The 22,500-nt window shown below is 37.5% G+C and overlaps 2 protein-coding genes and 1 long non-coding RNA gene across 3 annotated transcripts in view; 1 reads left to right on the forward strand and 2 right to left on the reverse strand.

Annotated features, from left to right (window-relative positions):
* The window catches only part of LOC122629360 (protein lozenge-like), a 31,926-nt gene extending 19,093 nt beyond the window's left edge, over window positions 1-12,833 (reverse strand). Inside the window, exons 1-4 of the mRNA XM_043812736.1 lie at window positions 12,174-12,833; window positions 11,712-11,942; window positions 6,658-6,771; window positions 605-922 (exon numbers count right to left, since the gene is read on the reverse strand). Of these exons, the coding sequence (XP_043668671.1) occupies window positions 605-922; window positions 6,658-6,771; window positions 11,712-11,942; window positions 12,174-12,429 (919 nt within the window). The 5' untranslated portion in view covers window positions 12,430-12,833. The remainder of the gene's footprint in view (window positions 1-604; window positions 923-6,657; window positions 6,772-11,711; window positions 11,943-12,173) is intronic.
* A 2,154-nt stretch (window positions 12,834-14,987) lies between these two features.
* On the reverse strand, window positions 14,988-20,279 carry LOC122629369. The gene is made up of 7 exons (XR_006327250.1): window positions 19,952-20,279; window positions 18,154-18,429; window positions 17,909-18,084; window positions 17,798-17,840; window positions 17,354-17,499; window positions 15,277-15,589; window positions 14,988-15,044 (listed from the first exon to the last, which is right to left on the reverse strand). It is a non-coding gene; the product is annotated as an uncharacterized LOC122629369 (long non-coding RNA).
* Window positions 20,280-21,923: 1,644 nt separating this feature from the next.
* LOC122626960 (protein lozenge-like) overlaps window positions 21,924-22,500 on the forward strand; it is a 100,821-nt gene continuing 100,244 nt past the window's right edge. Inside the window, exon 1 of the mRNA XM_043807625.1 lies at window positions 21,924-22,126. The gene's annotated coding sequence lies outside the window, so the exon portion shown is untranslated. The remainder of the gene's footprint in view (window positions 22,127-22,500) is intronic.

The following is a 22,500-nucleotide window of genomic DNA, read 5'->3' on the forward strand; positions in this document are numbered from 1 at the left end:
CTCTCTCTCTCTCTCTCTCTCTCTCTCTCTCTCTCTTTCTTTCTGTTTCTCTCTTTCTTTTAGCAACGGACATTCCCCCACCTTGGCAAGGGCTGGTGGTGCTGGTGGGTGGGTTTAGTGCGTAGTTTCGAGCTGTTCCACGAGCCACGAGGATGCTTGCCGAGAAGAAGGGAGACTGAGAGATAGGAAAATTATGATATACCGTTGAGAACGAACATCCATCATGGACAAACGTCCGTCGCTTCGTTCGAAAGCTTAGTATAGTTTTGACTATTCCTCAAACTTTTCAATATCGTCGTATCCGTTTAACGAGTACTTCTTTTCTTGTTATTGTTGTATTACGAAAAGAGAAATTGATTTTGAATGATAGAGTATTGAAGGATGAGAGAGGAGGGAAGAGGAAGAAAAAAGTCTAATCGATGAGCATAATGAAAGTTTCGTAGTCAACGATTCGCAAGTTGTATCACGGGAGAATGATTATAGCTATTAGGCAAGATATCTTGATGATACGTGTTCTTCTTCGACGCACGCGTCGTGAAAGACAGATAAGGTACGAGAGCAAAGGGTGATCGTTAGTTGATCGATAGGAAGAAGTAGGACTTACCACCGTGTTGAGGACTATGCTTGTAGCAATCCTGATGAGCAGTACTAGAGGAACCTCCTCCGGTAGCTCCGAGGTGTGTACTGGAAGCGGGCGATGCGGTTGGGTCGGTGTTGTTGGGGTTGGAACAGGCACCGCTAACCGAATTCGCGGTGACGTTGCTGCCAGTCTGCTGTCCGTGTAAGTGACTGCTGTGATGATGGTGATGCTTATTCCTCCTGTACGACTCCAGTTCTCGTAGGTGGGAGGTGAACGAGCTTGGGGCATCCAAGAATGGTCTCTGACCCAAACCAAGAGCTCGAAATTGTTGATGTTGTTGTCCTGAAATAACGAGGATCGAATTGATCGATTTATTCTACGATATCTTTCCTTGTAGAAATATCAATTGGAACAATCGTACGTTTTAATTATCAATCGTCGCATATAATAAGTCCGACGTTGTCGATTAAAAAGATTTATTCGCTTTATTATTCGCTGTATCTTTTGCTGCTCGAATTAATCTATCACTGATTACCGAAATGAAGTACCACGGGTCGTCGTATCGACAGAAGAGAGAGACAGAGAGAGAGAAAGAGAGAGAGAGAGAGAGAGAGAGAGAGAGAGAGAGAGAGAGATGGAGAGAGAGAGGAAGATGTTTGTGTAATTAAGCTCGCAGAGTGGGATAATTAAGAAACTCGAGTGGTCCGTATCTCGATTGACTTCAATAGCATTCCGTGCATTCCGTCCATTCGTGAACCGACAGAATCCGGATCCAAGTATCGCGGCATCTACGCGGTAGATCGCCGATAGGTTAATCCGCTGTTGTAGTGAAGCGAGTTTATCGTCGAAGCCCACAATGCATGCGCGGTATCGAACGATTACCCTCAAAGACGGATAGCGGATTCGTATCACTGTAACTCGATAGAGAACTTGCCTGTTATGGTATGTCTCTATCTATCTAGCTATCTATCTATTCCGAAATATCTATCAATCTTTCTGTTTTCTCGATCGTGATACACGTTCGCTTGTTGTTTGGAAAATAAAAGGGTTACGTTTGGAGAAAAGAAAAGAGAAGAAAAGAAAAGAAAAGAGAAGAAAAGAAACGAAAAGAAAAGAAAAAATGAAAGAATAAAAAAAGTAAAAAGGGAAAAAAGAAAAGGAGGAAGCTCGGACAAATTATATTCGGTCAGGTAAGGAAAAAAGAAAGAAAGGAGAAGAGTAAGAGAGAGAAAGAGAGAGAGAAACACCTCTTCGAAAAGAAAGGAGGGATGAACGACAAATAAAGTTTGACCACAAACTACACGAAATCGTTGCAAAGACACAGATGGTCGAGTCTTCGATGGTTCACCAATCGAAGACTATGAGATTATTCGAATAAATCGTGTGTCCTTGCCTTAACCTTCGCGAATTAATCATAAATAATAATAATAATAATAATAATAATAATAATAATATAATAATAATAATAATATTAATAATAAAATTATTTGCTTACATAAAATGCACTTACTAGTCTTTTTACAATGATCGATCATGGTACGAATGAACCTATAGAATTTTGCAAACCCGTTGGAAATTTTAACGTTGAGTTCGTACGTCCTGGAGGCTGGACTCGTTACATGAATTCTTATCGGAACACGCCAATGGATACGTTGCGTGTAATTGATAAGGCTTTTTACTTCATCCGTGCGTTTTCTTCGACGCCCCGTCGCAGAGGCGGTTATCAGTTAACGTTCGTATCGTATCTACGAGCTAGAGGAGGATAATGGGAACTAACGAATCGTTCTCTTCGTTTTTAAGAGACCAGAAAGAGAGAGAGAAAAAGAGAGAGAAAAAGAGAGACAGAGAAAGACAGGGAGAGAGAGAGAGAGAAAGAGTAGTTGAAAACATAAAAGCTGAAGACCGAAAGGAGAGAGAGAGAGAAAGAGAGAGAGAGAGAGAGACAGAGATAGATGAAAAGTTTCTTGTAATTTGGAATAAATAAGAAAATTGATACGATACACCTTGAAACGATAGATTTGTAGAGAGAAACGAAGAGAGATAGAAAGAGAGAGAGAGAGAAAGAGAGAAAGAGAGAGAGAGAGAGAGAGAGAGAAAAGAAAGCAAGAGGGAATAATTCCAATCTCTAAAAGCACGAGTAGTGGACTTATCTAATCAAAGTGTGGCGGTCCCGGTGGACGGAAATAGCGCGGCTTTTTCCTCCTCTCTAATAAACAGGCCCCTCCGCCCCTCCGCGTCTTACGTCCTTCTTGACACTAGGGGTCTGCGACTGGCACGAATATTGCGAGGATCTCGATTCGAATTTCTTTTTCTTCCCGTTAAAAGTTTCTAGACGAGACGTATCGAGAATTCTATCATCATCATCATCATCATCATCATCATCATCATCGAAGAAGATATATTTAACGTTTCTAACATAGATTGCATTTAAATATTCTATCAAGAATTTCTTCAGATTCTCGATTCTCGGGAATATAACAATTTGGTGAATCACGATACACAACGGACAAGATCTATATATCTATACATACCTATACGTACGATATATCTATATTTGTTCCTTTTTCTTTCGATAGCATATATATATATATATATATATATATATATATATATATAAAAGTCGGAAAATAAAATGTAGATATGTATTTGTTTGTATTATTTTGTTTTGTGTATTTGACGTCGGCGACCGACCGTCGGGAGGGATAGAGCGATCGATATCGTTGAAAATTCATCGACAATTAGATATCACGGGGGTATTCCTTTTCTATCAAAGCCAGTAATGATTTCGCGGGACCCAGAGACCCTGGGATATGCCCATGCTAATCGACGATATTCCAAACGCGGAGCAATTACCAACGAAGCAAATTCAATTTCGACCTTTGACTGACAGCATCTGTCCATCGATATTGTTTCGGTCGGGAACATTTCGATGATTTTGGACCACGGGTGACGGCTGGCGGCCACTTTGTTTCGCGAGAGCGACCTCCTCTCTCTCTTTCTCTTTCTCTCTCTCTCTCTCTCTCTCTCTCTCTCTCTCTCTCTCCTTCTCTTTCTCTCTTTCTCTCTTTCACTCCCTCTCTTCTCTTTCTCGAAATATCAATTTGAACTCTATTCTGCTTTACGCTGTTCGATCGAACCTCTCTCGCGAACGCGCACGTTTGATCCGAACTGGAACTAGATCAAAGAGGACGCGAGCTTGGCCGGACGATAAAAGTTCGCTTGACAAGTTCGCCTCGCTGATTCGCCACGATGCTCCCGACGGGAAATTCATTTGTTGTTTTACGATCACCTATATATCTCTCTCTTTCTCTCTTTGTCTCTGTCTCTCTTTTTCTTTATATAGAAATATACATAATTAAATGTATTAATGAGACTAGATGTATTAATGAGACATTGACAAGAGAAAAATCGAATCGAATCGAGTAATTTTTTTCATTACTGTCACTCGATTCGAGAGAAGAAAATGTCGAAGTCACTAAGTACGATGAATATTGATGGAACTCGTTAAACACGTCTAAAAAGTAAGAGTACGGAACGTTGATAATAATCCTACCGACTCGGTAGTTTCATCCCTCCTCGATCGACCTCATTTCGCACGATTACAACCCCTCCGATTCGCATTTCCACGTGATGCCGAGCGACGAATTACAGAAATTGCTCGATTACCGTCGGTGGCCTACCGGTGAAGTGGAACGAGGACGGCGTGCTATAGGTTGAGGAGGGGTGAAAGAGGTAACGGTAGGCCGAGGGAGGAAAGAGGGTATAGGATGTAGGGAGAGGGAGAGGACGATTTTCGCTTAACAAAAAGCTCGCGATTATCCGTGTAATAATGAGGAACGGCAGGTGTCTGCGGGGCGTCCAAAGCATTGTCTCGTTGCCGCGTTTAGAGTGAGAGTGAATGAGAGGGAAAGAGAGAGGACAATGAAACTCGGCTCGGTCCTCGCGTTTCGCCCGACGGCCCGTCGATGCCTCCACGAGCTTCTACGTATACTATACTAATACGTGTATATATTTAGATATATATATATTTATATTTATATGTGTATATATATATATATATCTGTGTCTGTATGTACGTATATACATGTTTCTTTCGCATAGATCGTCCATACGGTGCGTGCCGTCCAAACAACACGCTATCCTTGACAACCCCATATATGCAATATGTCGTCGTGCGTGGCCAAACTTTCTGAGGGCTGCTCGCGCTTAGTTTCGCTTCTCCACGCGACACGCTTTTTCTTTTTCTTCCTCCTTCTCTTCTTGTTCTTCTTCTTGTTCTTCTAGTTCTTCTTGTTCTTTTCCTTATTCTTCTGTGGTCTCTTCCTCTTCTTCCTGTATTTTTCTTTTGTCTTTCTTCCTTCCTTTCTTCTTCTTGTTTTTCAAACGATTCCTCGAAGGTGTCAGTAGGAAGGCTACGTTCGTTGTTCCCTTATTTCTAATTTTTTCTTCTTTCTTTCCTTTTTCTCTTTCTATCGAGTCCCTTTCAAAGGGATGATAATGATATGGTACTTTCATTTTCGAAAATAAGATCCTTCAAGTTCTTTACGCAACGGTTCGTCCGTTCGTTTTACACTTTGATATTTTGTTACGTTATCGTTAAACGAGAGATTCAGTAATTGTTTTACGACTTTCTCTCTCTCTCTCTCTCTCTTTTTCTTTTTTTCTTTTTTTTTTTTTTACAGAAAATTTTATATATGAATCCACGGACGCCCTTTATAAAGTTGCGTACAGCTTAAAAATATATTTACCGTGCGGTCACTAATGAAGCGTAAACTGTTAAATGCCGAGCGAGGAATTCTGACAAATACATCATTGCACGCGCTTGCTCGTTTGTACTGCGTTGCGTCGCACGAATATCCGTATAACCTGTCGCACGTCAGTTCGCTATTTTGAAACACGGAATGGAAATGTTCATTGTTTTCGCTCACGGTTTGGATATGGATTTAATTATTTAATCGAAGTTAATTAATTTTATATTAATTTCTGACAAGAGCGGACATCGATATGTAAACGTGGCTCGTTACGAGGCATCCTACGTCGACACTTTTAATCAATGTACATACAACCCCATTCATTGTGGGTAAATGACCGATACGATACGAACCAGAATCCAGTGGGATCATTGATCGTTTCGAGAAAAAAGAATTAAAAAATAAAAAAGAAATTAAAAAATTGAAAAACATGAAATATTTTGTTTACTATTAATCCACTTATCCTATGTGAAGCAACGATGATCTTAAAACACGAATCTCTTAGTACGCGCGTACATATGTAGTACATGCACAGTAGTCTAATCCCTTTCAAAATAATACCGAGCGATAACTGAAAAATTGGCGAATAAGCGGAATCAATCAAACGGAGCATTTTGAAAAAAAAAAGGAAAAAAGGAAAAAAAAAGAAAAAAGAAGCAAAAAAAAATTACTCGCGAGTCCAGCGAGCACGCATTGCCCTACGCCCATCAATACTTTATCCAACAAATGCGAATCGTCCGCAAAAACCTGCCCGTACTCCGCGGTCGATTCCGCAGCGGCTATTAATCTGATATCGAAATAACGATCCCCTTTTTTTTTTTATATACACGGATACATGCACACACCGTGTAGATGTAGAAAGAATGAGAGAGAAACAGATAGATAGATAGATAGATAGATAGATAGATAGATAGATGGATAGAAAGAAAGAAAGAAGGAGAAATACATCCAAAAATAACTGGCCCATTTTGAAAAAAAAAACTCGTTGTTCCTAATCGCCGTAAACGTTTGAGTTTTCTCGCAAATTCGTCGAACGGAAAAATATCGGTTCCGTCGCCGTGCGACGTACGTTGAATAGCAAAACCAAAACACGCATACACAGAAGAGTTAACATAGCTCGGCCACTGCATCATCGTGCACCATCTGCTCGGTAATGACGCCGCTATTACCGCGTATAGGGACTTTCGGTGAATTATCGGTACATTTTCTGGGGATGCTGGACTAGTAGCAGCCGGTCATCCCATTAGATGGATCTGATCGTGGCGCGTAACGGCACGTTATCGCGAACTATGTGTGCCACGCGAGAACGTAAACTTTTCTACTTACTCGTTTTCGAACGTGGCTCTCTCGGTCCATCGACGGTCACCTTGATCGCTCTGGTATAGGTTGCTACCTGAGGTGGACTGGTCGAAACGGTTATCGTGATGCTAAAGCTCTTTCCTGTGACAAAAATGATAAAAAGAAAAGAAGAAATCGTTTAGTTACGAAATCGTTTAGTTCGTATTATCGTTCATTTTAGATTACGTTAAAAGGTGAAAGTGAAAAGTAAGAAGAAGAAGAAAGGAAAAAAGAATTTCAAAGAATTAAAAAAAAAAAAAAGAGAGAGAAAGAGAGAGAGAAAATTGAAAGAAAAAAATAATAATAATAAAAAATCAAGAAAATAAGAAGAAACTGAAAGAAGAGAAACGAACGTTTAGAAGGGGGTGGAGCGAGCGTGTACATATATCACCAGCGAAGGTCTCGAGGTTGAAGGTCCGGTATATTAATTCCCTCTCCATAAATGTCTGTCGGAGAGATTGACTACGCGCTCTTAAACGGCCCATCGCGCGCTAATATGCATTTGGTAATTCGCCGCTCCTACCTTCTCGTCCGTATGGAACGAGAGAGAAGTCCCTTCTTGTCTCATTCGACCGATAGAATCCACGAGCACGTTTCTTCGAACTTTACGTTACTTTGTCTAGCTTTGGAAAGACAAGATCGTCCGTTAGATTTCAATAATGATCATTTTGCCGATCAATTACGTACGAACAAGTATTATAGCATTCGATCGTTGTTAAAAAATGATTGGAGAAAAAACGAAACGTCCTATCGTTGGGTGATCACGAAGAGACGATCTAACGCGTCGCGGACATGTATTCGTTTGTGTTGGCGTAAACGTCAACGATTTGTAATTGTCTCCCCTTGGTGCACCTAGGTCCACCTCGCTGTGTCTGTCAACATGATAACCGGCATCAAACACCCTCCTAACCCCGCCACCACCACCCACGGGAACTGCAACTGACTGCAGAGAGAGAGAACACACCGTAGCGTTATATCCTAGTTATATCCCCCTTTCCCACTCTCTCACCTTCTCTCGCTCTATCTTTTATTCCGCGATCGCTCTCACCGATCTGTTGTCGCTCTCTCTCTTTCTCACACATCCATCATTGTATCCTTGTCCCCGTCATCGTTCCGCTACGATACAAAATGCGAATCCACCTAGCCAAGTGTATCTACGTGCAATCGAGACGATTCGATGGTTTTGCTAGATGCATAGAATCTTCAAATTCGATCGAAATTCTTCAATTATTTTCGTGCGGTCCGTCGTGCATCACCAAAAGATTCTGTCGAGAGATCTAATAAAACCGAAGGTCTCGTATACTACGATTTATGTCGAAACGGGATTCAAAATTGGATTCATTGTTGTGTGCTTTTAATAGTCGTCAGAAGAACTGTTGTAAGGAACGATCGCCAAGAAGAAAGAGAAGGAGAGACCAAAAGAGAAAAGAAAAGAGAAGCAAAAATAAAAGAAATAAAAAATGAAAAATGAAAAAAAATAAAAAATAAAAAGATCGTAGTCAAGTCGAAGTGATCGTCGCGTTTCGAGCTTTGCCGGTGCCCCTCCCCCTTCCCACCCCCTCGCGCCCTGTCCCCGATCAGAACGGCTAGAGTCCATCGCATTTGGGGCTAATAATGCCGCACAGCCGACTGCCACCCCCCTCTCTTCGTGCCCGGAGCTGCGGTTAATACTCGATGATGGGAACGGTCATCTGCAGAGACAGGAGCCGGGCTCTGCATTCGCGAGCGACGAACGAACGAACGAACGAACGGATGGACGTACGGACGGACGAACGGATGGACGAACGAACGAACGAACGGACGGACGAACGGACGGACGGACGGATGGTCGGATGGATGGATGGTTGGACGGACGGACGGACGGACGGACGGATAGACCGGACGGGCAGACCGGACGGTAGGACAAAACCGGGCCACGCGTATGTGCCACCTATATAACGCGAGTAGCACCACGCTTCTCTCTATCCCGTACGCGATGATTCTCTCTCCCTAGTGCAGCACGCTCCTATCCAAGTGTATACGTACAGTATGTATATCTATGTGTCTTGTCCACGTACTATGTGTATTATGATGTGTGTCTGTATATGCGTGTTGGTAACATTGCGAGAAACGGGATGAGCGCCATCCCAAACCGCCCACACAACCACCCGAAACCACTCGAAACCGTCCGTTAATACTCGTGGCGACGAGGCGGAGGGGACACGAGCATCAAGAGGAGGAGGAGAAAGAGGAGGAGGAGGAGGAGGAGGAGGAGGTCTTCTGGGCGAGGAGGAGGAGAAGGACGAAGTAATGGTCCAGAGAGAGAGAGAGAAACTATGAAGGGTAGCGGAATGAACAGAGAAGGAGAGAGAGAAAGAGAGAGAGAGAGAGAGAGAGAGAGAGAGAGAGAGAGAGAGAGAGAGAGAGAGTCTCGAAACAGGATGTCTCTGCAATTGTCAAATAATTACTATCGCTGGTAATTTCAGCCGTGTCGATATAGACTGCGGTATATTACTAATTATAGGCACGGGCCGGTAGGTCCGCGCCCGATGATGGAACGACCGCTTTAGTCTCCGCAGACCTCTTTGATCCGGCTACTATCGGTTCTCTTCGTTTCGTTTCTCTATCTTTTCCAAAACCCTCGATGAGCTTCCCTAGGTAGAAGCGTGGCACGTTTAGACCTGCCTAATTGTAACTTTAGTAGGTACATAGCTCTCCCCTCTCTCTCTTTCCTCTCCCTCTTTCTCTCCTTTTTCTCTATTTTATTCCTCTTCTTTCATCTTTTGATTTAACAAATTCGATTCGAATTTGATAGAAATTTACTAGAGTTAGTAGCCGACAATACATGTGTATATATGGTTATATGTATATATCTACAGGGTGTCCCGGATTTTAATCGTCAAATTTTGTCTAATAAGAAAGAAATGTTATATAAACATAGATTGTTTAAAGCTTTATTAAAAAGTTACAAGCAAAGGTAATTCATCTTAGATAATTCATCTTAAGAATTAACATCGTAAGAAATTTTACTATTTATTAATCGTAGTAGCAAAAGTTATCTTCAAAATCTTTGTTAATTTTTGATAGTAATCGCTGTTCGTATGAATACATTAAGTGCTTATCTATTTCTACATTGTATCGTAATAACTTCATGTGAGACTGCTATCCCTTACTGTTCTCTACTTAATTCTTATTTTTGTCGTAACGAAGCTTTAAAGAACTTACGTTTGTATAAAATTCCTTTCATATTTAGATCAATAGATTATACCGACAAAGTATAAAACCTGGGACACCCTGTATATTTAGGTATTTAAGTATATCCGGTAAATCTTTTCTCTACGAATCCAAAAAGAAAAGAAAAGAAAAGAAACGAGAGAGATGAGAGGATTAACCATGTTTCTATCCGAATATATACTATAGTAGATACTCGTAGAAATTTCTTGAACCCGTTATCGTCGATGGAAGCGATACGCGGCGCGGTTCAATCAAATTAATAAGTCGCGGAAACAAAACCTCCATGATAGGAGGTTCCATTTGGTCGCGGCTGATACGAATACACCGTGGGCAGTTTGGTCAATCGTCGAAATTGAGTATTACGGATTATCTGGGAGGGTGGCTGGGGTATGGAAAGAGGAAAGGTGGAAAGGGAGGGGGAGAGAGAGAGAGAGAAACTGGGAGAAAAAATTGATACAAAGGGGTTGAAGAATTTTGGCGAGAGAAGTGTCTTTCACGCTAATTGATTTCGTTCCCGATGTTGGAAAGAGACAAACAAAGAGAGAGAGAGAGAGAGAGAGAGAGAGAGAGAGAGAGAGAGAGAGAGAGAGAGAGAGAGAGAGAGAGAATGAAAGCAAGATAAAGATAGATGGATGGAGAGAAAGGCAGAGAGTAGTACATAGGTGAAAATCGTCGACCCTACGTTTCATGATGAAATCAAATGAAACATAGATGGTGCCATCAACGAACGGCTCGCACGAGCAGTACAGCTCGTTAATTCATAAACGTCGGACCCTCGATGGTAGGTACGCGCGCAGGGTGCAAAATGCATTTGTACCTCCTGACAAATCTATCCGACTGTCCTCTAAATAATTGTCGCTACTTAAAACACGACGATAGAACTTTCGAATTTCGATGTAACCGAAAACCGAAAAAGAAAAACGAAAAATAGAAAGAGAAAGGAAGAAGAGAGAGAGAGAGAGAGAGCAGAAAAAAGAGAAGAAGAAAGAAAAAAGAAAAATAGAGCAAAAAAAAAAAAGAAAAAGAAAGAAAACGCAGTAGGGTGATCGGACAGAGAAGGGAGAGATGGAGGGGAAAGGACAAACAAACAAACAAACAGAACGGAAAAACGTGTCGGTGTAACGAAGTCGGACGTTTTCGATATTCGTTATAAATTCGATGGATGACTGCTCTTGACATCGTACCTTTTATCGTTTCGGTTTCGTTATTAACCGTTTTGATGATCGCGAAAGAGAGAGACACGGTGATCTCGTTGCATTTCCGATTTCCCTTGTCTGCTTTCTGCTTTGGGGAAATAAATGACTCGAAACTGTCGATCAAAAGATCTGGTTGATTTTGGGGAGTCGATGTCTCTCTGTCTCTTTTGCTCTCTCTCTCCCTAGCAGACAGACGATGATTTCTGATTAACGGCCAGTTGTTTCGTGCGTTCGGCCGGGGCTCGTGGCGGACATCGAGTAATGACTCTGGGGGCGGCAGGAGCGGGAACTCGCGAACATAGGGCTGCCGAACGGCTGGCGGGAGAGCCGAGGGTGGTTAATGATAATGATCACAATAACCGTGATTTTAGGCAGTTCGAAATCACTGCAGCCCAGCTCGTACTTTCCCTTCCCCGACGCGTTTTACTTTCGCGCGAATATTTGCAAATCTTTTCTACCGAAGAAAATAAAAATGAAATTTATCGAGCGATTAATATTTTTTAAAGGTAACATGTAAATATCCTGTCAGCTTTTGTTTCTTTCTTTTTGATTTCATACTCTCTTGTTTGTTTTTCTTTTCTTTTCTTTTCTCTCTTATCTTTGCAAACAATCATCGAATATAATCGTACTCACCTCTTCCACTTCTACCGACGAACCTAAGATCATTGAATTTCGCGACTTGATTCTTCATAAGCGCAGTCGAGTTACGTAGTTCCGCGCAACAGTTTTCATCGTTACCAGCGCGAACAGTAACGAGGGTTCCATCGCCGACCTCGCCGAGGGCTACAACTTTAAAAGCTACTGGTAGGGTCTTGTTGGATCTCCAATGAGTTGGCAATTGACTGCAGAGGAAATACGGCGAACCTGAAAACATAAAGATATACGAATAGCATAGTTTCTATAAAAAAAAAAAAAAAGAAAAAGAAAAAATAAACAAAAATACGTATGTACGCGCAAGTGAAGTCTTCAAAAAGATCGACTCTAATAAAATGATTACGAACAAATCGAAATTAAATTATACTCTTCGAGCTTCGCAGTATTTTTAATCAAACAAATATAATACGTTAGGAAGAGAAAAGGATCGCGTTAACGAACCTGTTCTAACGAGTTCGCCGGGATGCTCAGCCTGTGCCTCACCGACGAGTCTCTCGGTCCACCAGAGTTCGCCGACGGCGGCACCTTCGCTCATTTCGCCGGCACCACCGCCGTTTTCGCCGTCTTCACCCTGGTGGTACCTGGTGTTGACCCCTTGGAGGGGTGCCAGGGAGGGACCGCACGGGCCGGCGCCTTCCTGAGATCCGACGGTGCCGTAATTCTCCCCGCAGCCCACGGAACCCACCGGTAGATGCATCCCATCGGCCAGTAGCCGCTCCTCGTCACCCACCAAACACGTACCCTCCGCGCGAGACGTCGTGACCTTTACTTGAAGCGGACCTTACCGACGGAGCCGAACTAGTCGACCCGTCGACGAGCGACCACCACTTTGCTACCAACAGGTACCCCCACGTTGTCCTCCGCTCGCGCCTTCGTCTTCTCCGATCGAACGCATTCTCTACGTTCACCGGTTCATCTTTTAAAATCGAATAGAAACCTCCCCTTGTTCCATCTCACCTCGAGCTTCTTCTTTCTCTCATAAAGCGATTAAATCACTTATTAATCAGCTCGAACAATAACTAAAGCAAGTACCTACGATCTTTCTATTATCGTTAGTCACTGAAGAAAAAGAAAACAAACAAAAGAGTAGAAGAAATAAGGAAAGAAAGAAACGAAAAATACAACGAAGAAGAAAAAGAAGAAAATGCGCGGGAATCACAAAGCACGTGGCTCACTGGAGTCCTTCACAATTCACTCCGAACACTCGAAAGTTTTCCTAAATCCATAAATTATCAATGATTTAACTCGTCGTTTCCATTACGACAATTATCGTTAATCTTATCACTGATCTCCTGTCTTTTCTTTTCCTTTCCCTTTCCTTTCTTTTTCAATTCCTTTATTTTCTTTCTCTTCGTTACACCTCGGATCGAAATACGAGAAATGATTTAAAATGATGCTTCTGATAAACAGTTACGATCTGGATGAGTACCAACAACGGATCGCAACTTGAGCGAAGTTGGCGCGAACGTCAGTCGCGGTCGACGGTGCGCGACGTAATGCCGCGGCTCAGCGGGCCGCGTGTTCCGCGGAAGCGGCCCGGGTCGGCATAACCTCCGCAGCTCTCCTCCGCCACCTCCACCCCCCACCCTACTCGTGCTCACCACGGGACACGCTCTCGCTGCTTCACCAATCTCCCCACTACAATCGCAACTACCACCACCACCACCATCACCATTGACGACGACGACAACCACGACGACAACGACGACGACGACGACGACGACGACGACGACGATGATGATGATGACGACCATGACGAGGACGACGATGACGACTATAACGAGAATGACTTCTTAATCGATTCTCTTTTTAAACAATAAATCCTCCTTCTTTCTATTTCTCTTTCTCTTTCTCTTTCTGTACAAAGTTGGTCACTTTTATCAGGATTTCAATGCTCGCAATCGGATGCTTCGATCTCTTTACGTTCAGTTTCTCAAACGGAATTTTTATGATTTTCGAGATTTATCGGAAATGATGCGGTATAAAAGATAGGTCATATATCGGACGGATGATAATACAGGACAATCGAATGCAAATGCAAATGCAAATGTAAATGGGAATCCTCGGAAAGATATCATTGTATTTTCCGGTGCGTCATCCGTGCAATAACACTTTTCCTAAACGCTGACTTACTAGTTTTTCCACGATCCGATCGAATCCTCATATTATTGATGTATCGATTCTTCATAAATTACAGAGATTATTATTACTAATTCGTAATTTTATCCAAGTTAATCCTAAGGCGTATAATTAACGCGTATGATCTCATGAATAGGTTTCGAGATCCCGTTTTAAACTGATAAGAGGAACGAAAAGAAAGAAAAAAAAAAGAAAGAAGGAAAGAAAGAAAGAAAAGAACGGTATCGTCCAAGAACGATGTGTTATCGTACTCTTTCCCTCGAGACAAGATTCTTGCGGTGGCCAAGTTTTATCGCATTCGTGTGGTTTCGAAGGAGAACGTTAAAATTTCGAAGAAATCGTCGGACTAACGAGAAAAACTAATTAGTCTTTTCTCGTTACAAAACGATACGAATTTTGTCGATGTCCTGTTATTTTTTGTCTTCCTTCTAATCGGACGAATAAAGCGATGTCGTTTAAATAGTTAACATGGGAGCTAAAACATTAAAAAAGAGAGAGAGAGAGAGAGAGAGAGAGAGAAAGAAAGATAAAAAATAAAAGGATAAAAAGAAAAATAGAAAAATAAATGAATGAATGAATGAATGAATGAATGAATAATTGAAAAGAAACGAAACAAATAATTTTTCGAGATAGGTCGAATAGATTCTAATCTGGACGTTTAAGTGTTATACACTATTTATAATACATACAGAATCCAAGCAGAGTAGAGCGGCGGTCCCGCCGTTCGCACGGCAAGGCGTAACAAGTGTCCGCGTGACGTCACGCGGCCTCCCGGAGGCGGAGCTTCCCATTGGGAAAGCAGGTGGGGGTGGGGCTCTCCCGCATCGTGCCTCGTTCGCCCCACCCCCGCGAGATTTCGTTCCTTCGCGCCTCTCTACCCCTTTCGAACGGCTAGATCATTCCTTTCCTCGACTATCGCTATTCTACGATCTTTCGATCTCCTTCCTTTGGAAAGTACGTTTCGTCGATCTTTTACAAAGAGTCTATCCTATGAAATGAAAAATTCATACAAATTTTTAACGAGAATTAACTTCGTTAAAGAAAATTATATTCTTTGAAAATGCATACCTTCTTTTATTATAATAATTTCATAAAAGTGATACCAGTAATCCAAGAAAAATATATTAAGATTGTATAGCAAAACTGTTTTTCTTCATTATGTAAATATCGAATCTGTAAAATGTAAAAAAAATAAGAACCAAATAAACAGACAAATAAAAGATCGTGTAACATATTGTATATCAATTAAAGGATCGCTTAACAAAATCATTCAAACGTTATATAAATCTTGTTCTCGGTATAACAGATTCGTTAAGAATGAAAATAAAATAATATCTAAATAATATTAACTAAGAATATTTACAAAGATGTAAAGGTTAAGAGCGTTCGTTGCCCCTTAATTTACCTTTATTTAGAGAAGATTACTTCTTCCGTAAAATTTATGGAAAAAGAAATTCGGTGATCCCACGGCAAAGAACGGTCAAAGAGTTTCTGCATACGTGCGAAAACGTTTCTGGGCGCTTTAAAGGTCTCTGAGTTGGGGTCCCGCAGCGCTACCGTTTATTGCACTGTGGTTTGCTAAAGTGCAATCGAGGAAGCAGATGCGGTTTCACTCGTTCGTGCGGACTCGCAAGAATGTAATTAACCCCTCGCAAGTATACGAGGTCCTATTTGCGGCCGACTTTGCTTTCCTAGGATTACCCGAATTTTGACCATACCTGTAACAATGGAAATCATTTCTATAGTTCGACAGGTAAGTAAGTAACTAACTTTACAATCTATTGTCTTGTTCATATAAGCAAACGACATTCGTTATAACGACAATTTTATTTATATTAAGATAATCAACGACCATGATCTCGTAATATGAATTATAAGTTTTACTGTACATTTTGTTTATGGCTTTAGAATCGACAATGTGTCATCAATTAAACGCTTTTATTTTCTATAATGAAGATATTCTAAAATCAATAATATATATTAGTTATAGTTTGAGAATAGTTAACCATTCTCAAATGTAATATAATTGATAATAACTTTAGAATCAACGACAAGTGTTCGAACTTTAAATTTCCTTCCCGATTGTCATAGAGTCAATAAGATTTATTTATTTTTTTTTTTTTTTTTATTTTTTTACTATTATTTATAACATATTCACGCGATTAAAGCATTACAATTTCACGATATAATCGAATTATTAATTTTACGATATATAATTTATAAAACAATTCGTAACTTGTTTATGATCCATAACTATACGATTTGCAAAGTTTGTATTTCAAACGATCGAAAGATTTTTTATATACGAATAGATATATTATATTACTGTATGGAAGAAAGCCAAAAAATATTACTTAAGTAAGTACTATTTACAACGAACACGTGCGTATCGTTTTAAATGCGAAGAACGATGGCGTCGTTCTATCGTTATTAAGATTACAGAACGAGATTATCACTAATGAGGTTTTCTGGGCGGCGCTTGTTACATTAAGGAGGAGGAACGTGGGTAATACCCAGGACCTTAACAAGATTATATTCGACGACTGGTTCAAACCAAACGAGATAACGAAATTGTCGTACAATAGTGCAGAAGAAATCTTTTTTTGTTTTTTCTTGACACTTATTATCGTACTCTTACAGTATCGTTTTTCTTTGGACTCTTTTTGACCAACTTTAGACAATCAAAATACCGGAAGAAGCGTGCAAGACATGGTTATCGTATCTTTAGACTTTTCCTAGAATATTGTCGGCTCCTTTAAAGTAAAGAAAAAGAAAGAGAGAGAGAGAGAGAGAGAGAGAGAGAGAGAGAGAGAGAGAGAGAGAGAGAGAGAGAGAGAGAGAGAGAGAGAGAGAGAGAGAGAGAGAAATGCTTCTTAGACGCTATATTCCGTCTTATCGTTATATCGTTGACGATTAAAGTTTTTATAGGTAAGCGGTTTCAAAATGAGATTTAATTAACATATGTTAATGAAATTAATTTTGTCAGAGTAATTAATGACATTACTTTTCTAAATATGTTGTTATAATAGTTTGTTTTCAATACATAAATATAAGTTTTATAATAAATTTTATCTATCGTGCCTCTTCATATCGACATTTCATAATATGTTTTTTTAATTTCATAATGTTTTATATTTCATTGTGTCACACAAACATATATATATATATATAAAATACAAATGATTATGTTAATTAATTATATTGATATGCAGATATTTCATAATATTATATCATGCCAAATCAAAAAATTTATTATACAATATTTTAATTATAAATATTTTATTGGATTCTTAAGGAGAAATTTTACTTAAATTCTGTCAAATTTTTGTCCTCTTTTAAAGGTATGAAGTGACACGATACATTTTCGTATAGATAATAAATATACCTTTTGCGATAATCTTTATCAAATATTTATATGTACTGAATTGAAAACAAAATATCATATTGTATACACTCTGCATTCTATAAAGAGAGGAACTTACCCAATACTATCGAAATAGAAAATTATTTTCGATCCAGTCGGATTTATTTTTTAGCCATCTTTAATTCAGTATGATCAGTTTCACTTGAAAAGTATTTTAGAAACTTTTTAGAACATTCTATAAGTATATACTGTGTAGACACAACCCTGAAAGAATACAACTATTAATAATATTAATTATTTATTTAAAAATTATTACCGCAAATAATATTCTAGAATAAAAATAATAACAACAACAACGACAATAATAATAATAATAATAATAATAATAATAATAATAATAATAATAATAATAATAATAATAATAATAATAATAATAATGCAATATACGTTGTAATTATTGCATTATTAATAATAACAATTATTATTAAATATAAATAACAATCAATTGCGATTATAATAGATAATTACGTTACATTATATACCTAAGTACATACATACTTACAAACTTATATATCACATTTAGCGTGCTTACAAAAGAGATCCATCTAAAACATATCGAATACGTAAACATAAAATTAAAAGAAACTAAGTAAATTAGCTCGTAAGTACTCACTTTTGTAAACTCATCCGATGTAAATGTATCTTCGATCGCGAACATGAAATTTAAACGAAAGTTTAAAATCACTTTCGTAAACCCTTTCGATAAAGATAATTTCGTAGATCAGACAATTCTTAGATAGATCGTTATTGATCTTCCTTTTCATTTTTTATTTTACGTAATTGATAATGCTATAAAAATTAAAGACTTGTGAATGTTCAAACATTAGAAAAACAATAGCCGTGTAATGACGTACTTACATATAAAGCCATAAGTTAATCTGCCGTCGGATAAAGTCCATGCTAATGAACTATAAATAAGGGTTGGAATACTTGTACCAAGTGGACAGCCACACTTACTGACCCTCGGTAATTAAAATCCCTTCCTAAATCAGGACTAGGGACACGATTGGACAACCCTCTTCTCTTCTTCCTCTTCTTCTTCTTCTTCTTTTTCTTCTTCTTCTTCTTCTTCTATGTCTCAGCTTAAACCAAAATCCGCGAGACCCTTCGAAGAGGAATATAGAAACAATCCTCCTATAAAACATTACTTTCTGTGAAAAGAGTTTTGTTATAGAATAATATATATATATATATATATATATATATATATATATAAAAAGTAGAAAATACATTCGTATAACATTTCTATACTTTTATTTTTTATATAAAAATATAGTATTTTTTATATAAAAGTATAGTATTTTTATAGAAAAGGTCTAATACTTTAATTTTTTTCTAATATCTTTTAATATTTTCTAATATTTTAATTTTTTTTCTATAAGATGGTCTAATATTTGAGAACACGGTTAAAATAAAAAATATTGCAGACATGTCCTCTTATAATGCGATATTTCGAGGATATGGTTTTTTTTTTTTAAACGGATAGCCGTTTTAATATAACACGATTAAAAAATTGTAAAATTTTCTCTAATGAATGAGACACTTGAAAACACGGTTTTCGTGTAACGCGATAAAATACTTCTGGGACACTCTTCTGTAATACGATACTCTGAAAATACGGTATTAATATGGACCGATACAAAAATTACAATATATGTTCCAATACGTGGTAATTCTGTAAATACTGTTTCGATATAATATAAAAGAAAAATTTTGTCTATATACTCTCCTATAACACGGTACTCTATAAATATGATTTCATTTTAACATGATTTAAAATTTGACAGAAAACACGATATCTATAAATATAAATCATCCAATATACACAATTGCACGAAAGAAAGAAGATTAATAATGTAATATAATAATTAACGCAATGATCGATTTCTATATAAAATCGTAGATTAGTATCATATCATAATTAAACTTCCACAATCGAATTATTCATAAGATTTTCTAGTATATATGAATTTTTATAAAAATTCTTTATTTTACGTAATTTCGTCGAAACTTTTTAATTTGTTGATACATCTCATTCTTCAATTTTAATATAAATTTATACACGTAGATATTTTTAACTCGCGAAAAGTTCTTCGATCGTAAAATAACATTTTTTCATTTAAATATGTCCAGTTTACATGGAACATAATCCTAACTTTTTCAATTCAATTACAAAGAACATTAAATTATATATATATATATATATATATATATATATAATTTATATTACTTTACAATTTAATCATAACACGATTTCGATATAACACTCTACGAATTAATCATTATATAAGAGATTTCTCATCATTATCTTTTTACATACTCTTTTATCCTCATTATTTCACATAAATTTAAAATAAATAAGATATATATTTACATAAGTAATCATCGACGATATAATAAGATCACATTATACATCGACGATATAATAAGATCGCATTATTGAATATAAAACGTAAGGTCAAATATTATACGTAATAGTATCGTTTTACTCGTTTATACGTTTAACATCTTTTAAGTCAACAATGAAATAAAGGAAAGAAAAATAACAAACGAAAAGAAAAGAAAAGAAAAGAAAAGAAAAGAAAAGAAAAGAAAAGAAAAGAAAAGAAAAGAAAAGAAAAGAAACAGCGTTACTAGAATAAGGAAAGGGAATTACTTAGCCTCTTTGCGTGTCGTCCCGTTGAATTTCCCATTGGAATCAAGAAAACCTAGCTCATTTCGTTCCTAACCGAAATAAAGAAAGGAATTCACAGCGTATTCGTATTATTCCTTGCAATTCCGTTTCCGTTAATCCACCTGCGAAGCGTGCAGTTAATAATCCGCGTCGAAGGAGAGGGGACTTTTACCTTCGTAAAAAAGAATACAAGAGGTTAGAAAGTAATATGTGTATATGGCGGGACGATCGAATCCGTGTGTCGTTGTTAGATCACGCCATACGAATTTTAGATTGGATATGTATTTCATTATTCTGTTCGAAAGCTTCATTATTTTATTCTTCGATCATTTCGAATATTTTTTTCTTTCTTTTTTCATTTTCTCTTCTTTTTTTCCTTTACTCGTTTATCTCTTGATTATAAAAACGATAATCGTACGATTATCGAAGACGTGAAGATGATTTCGTTCGAAAGAACTATTTGAAATAAGCGCCAAATTTAAAAAAAAAAAAAAAAAAGAGAGAGAGAGAGAAAAAGAAAATTGAAGAATTCAAATTTTTCAGACGTACGAGAACTTGTATAAGAAAGTGTTGCTATATATTTACACGTTTCACGTTTGAATTTTGTAAAAGCTCGATGAGAATGAGAAATAAACTGTCTTTAAAGTGATCAAATATATAAGAAATACATTCACCTATCGTTATTGAAAAATTTCGTTTTCGATTTGATCTTTAGGTTAAGGTTTATCGTTACAGTTATTAATTTGCCAGCCAGACGCAATCTTGACTCAAACCAAATCAATTTTAATCAAACTCGAAAACAATTCCAAATCAATTAGATCGAAACTGATTTAATTGTGATTTTACGTTTAGGTTAAGTTCGGTTTAGATTTTACTTGTGTCGTTGGTTACGCGTGTATCCAACAACGCACGTTGAAAATACTTTTAAAAATTCATATTAATATCTTGAAAATTAAAGCCGAACGATTATTACAGATACGTATAGGAAAATCTTGTTCGAAATGTTAATGATTTCTACGACGTATATGAATCGATGAGATGGACGAACTTTTATACGATCAACGTAATTTTGTACAAAGAGAAATTTTAATCCTTTCGAATCGTTTGTCGAGTATGAGTCGATATAAATTTTCAGCTACTTTTGTGTCGATTCACTAATCGATATATTTAAAGTAATACTTATAGATTTGTTGATTTGAATATGTATTATATTTCACTGACGTGTACGCGTTTTTTACGAACACTAATTCTTTGTCTTCTTCTATGACGTATTGTTACGCGAAAGAGGTATAAAGAAAGAGAGAGAGAAAGAGAGAGAGAGAGAGAGAGAGGGGGGGAGACAGAGAGAGAGAGAGAGAGAGAGAGAGAGAGAGAGAGAGAGAGAACGAAAACGTACCGAAAAATGTACTTAGTTTATACAGATAAAATTATATTCTCTTTCGTCTGTTACCCTTTTCGGACAAGGCGATACTTTCTCTCTTAGGAAAACGACGTAGTGGATGTCCACCCTCGCAGTCCTTGTTAATAAGCTTAATAAACCCCCGCGTAATTCCCTCGTCGGACAGGAAGTTTAGATTCGTACGATACAGGGATGGCGTATGAGAATAGAGAGTGAAAGTCTCCGATCGTAATAAATTAAAAAATTTTATTTAATCAGTATATTTATAATTATATAAAGTTGATTGTTAGATATTTTATAAATGAAATTATATAAAATATTGCGTAATATATGTAAACGGAAATAATATTAATAACGTATTCTCGTTATGTTATAAAATATATCGACCAATCAGATCAATCTTTATTAAAAAGTTAACCATTTTCAATCGTTTGTATTGGTCATCTCATTAAACGATAGTTCGAGAGATTCTCGTTAGGCGGTGTACAGATCGACAATTAAGGTCATCGCTTTCTACAGCCCTGCATACTTTAGTTGATAGTGGGGAGGGAAGTAGCTTCAACGAGTTCCAACCTGCTGCTTTGAGGAGGACATCAAACGGATAACGCTCGACGTTCGCGGATCCTGCCACCGTTCCCTTTCACGCTAGCTTTATCCAATTTAGACGAATGAGCTTTTCAAACAAAAAGCTTTTGTCTCGTTTAGACTCATTCGTTGTAGGAATGCTAAATAAGACAATCAAAGCGTTTGTCAGTTAGGTATGTGTATCACTATATTAACGAACATTTTTGAACGTATTACGTCATAACTATTGTTTAGAATATATATATATATATATATGTGTGTGTGTATGTATGTATGTATATATATGTATATATGTATATATATATATTTATATATATTTATATATATTCTTTTTTCAATAAAAAAATGAGCTTTTTTATTTATTTATTTTTTTTTTTTGATTACTTTTTTTTATTTATTTACGCAGTTTGTCGCAATCGTTTTTATTTCTTTTTACGAATTTGATTGATTTATTTAATAACTTGTTCGTTTGATTTTACTTAACTAATTTGTGCTAATTGATTTATATATTTCTTTTTTCGTCAATATATATATATATATATATATA

The sequence above is a fragment of the Vespula pensylvanica genome, chromosome 1 (assembly GCF_014466175.1).
Source record: "Vespula pensylvanica isolate Volc-1 chromosome 1, ASM1446617v1, whole genome shotgun sequence".
NCBI lineage: Eukaryota > Metazoa > Arthropoda > Insecta > Hymenoptera > Vespidae > Vespula > Vespula pensylvanica.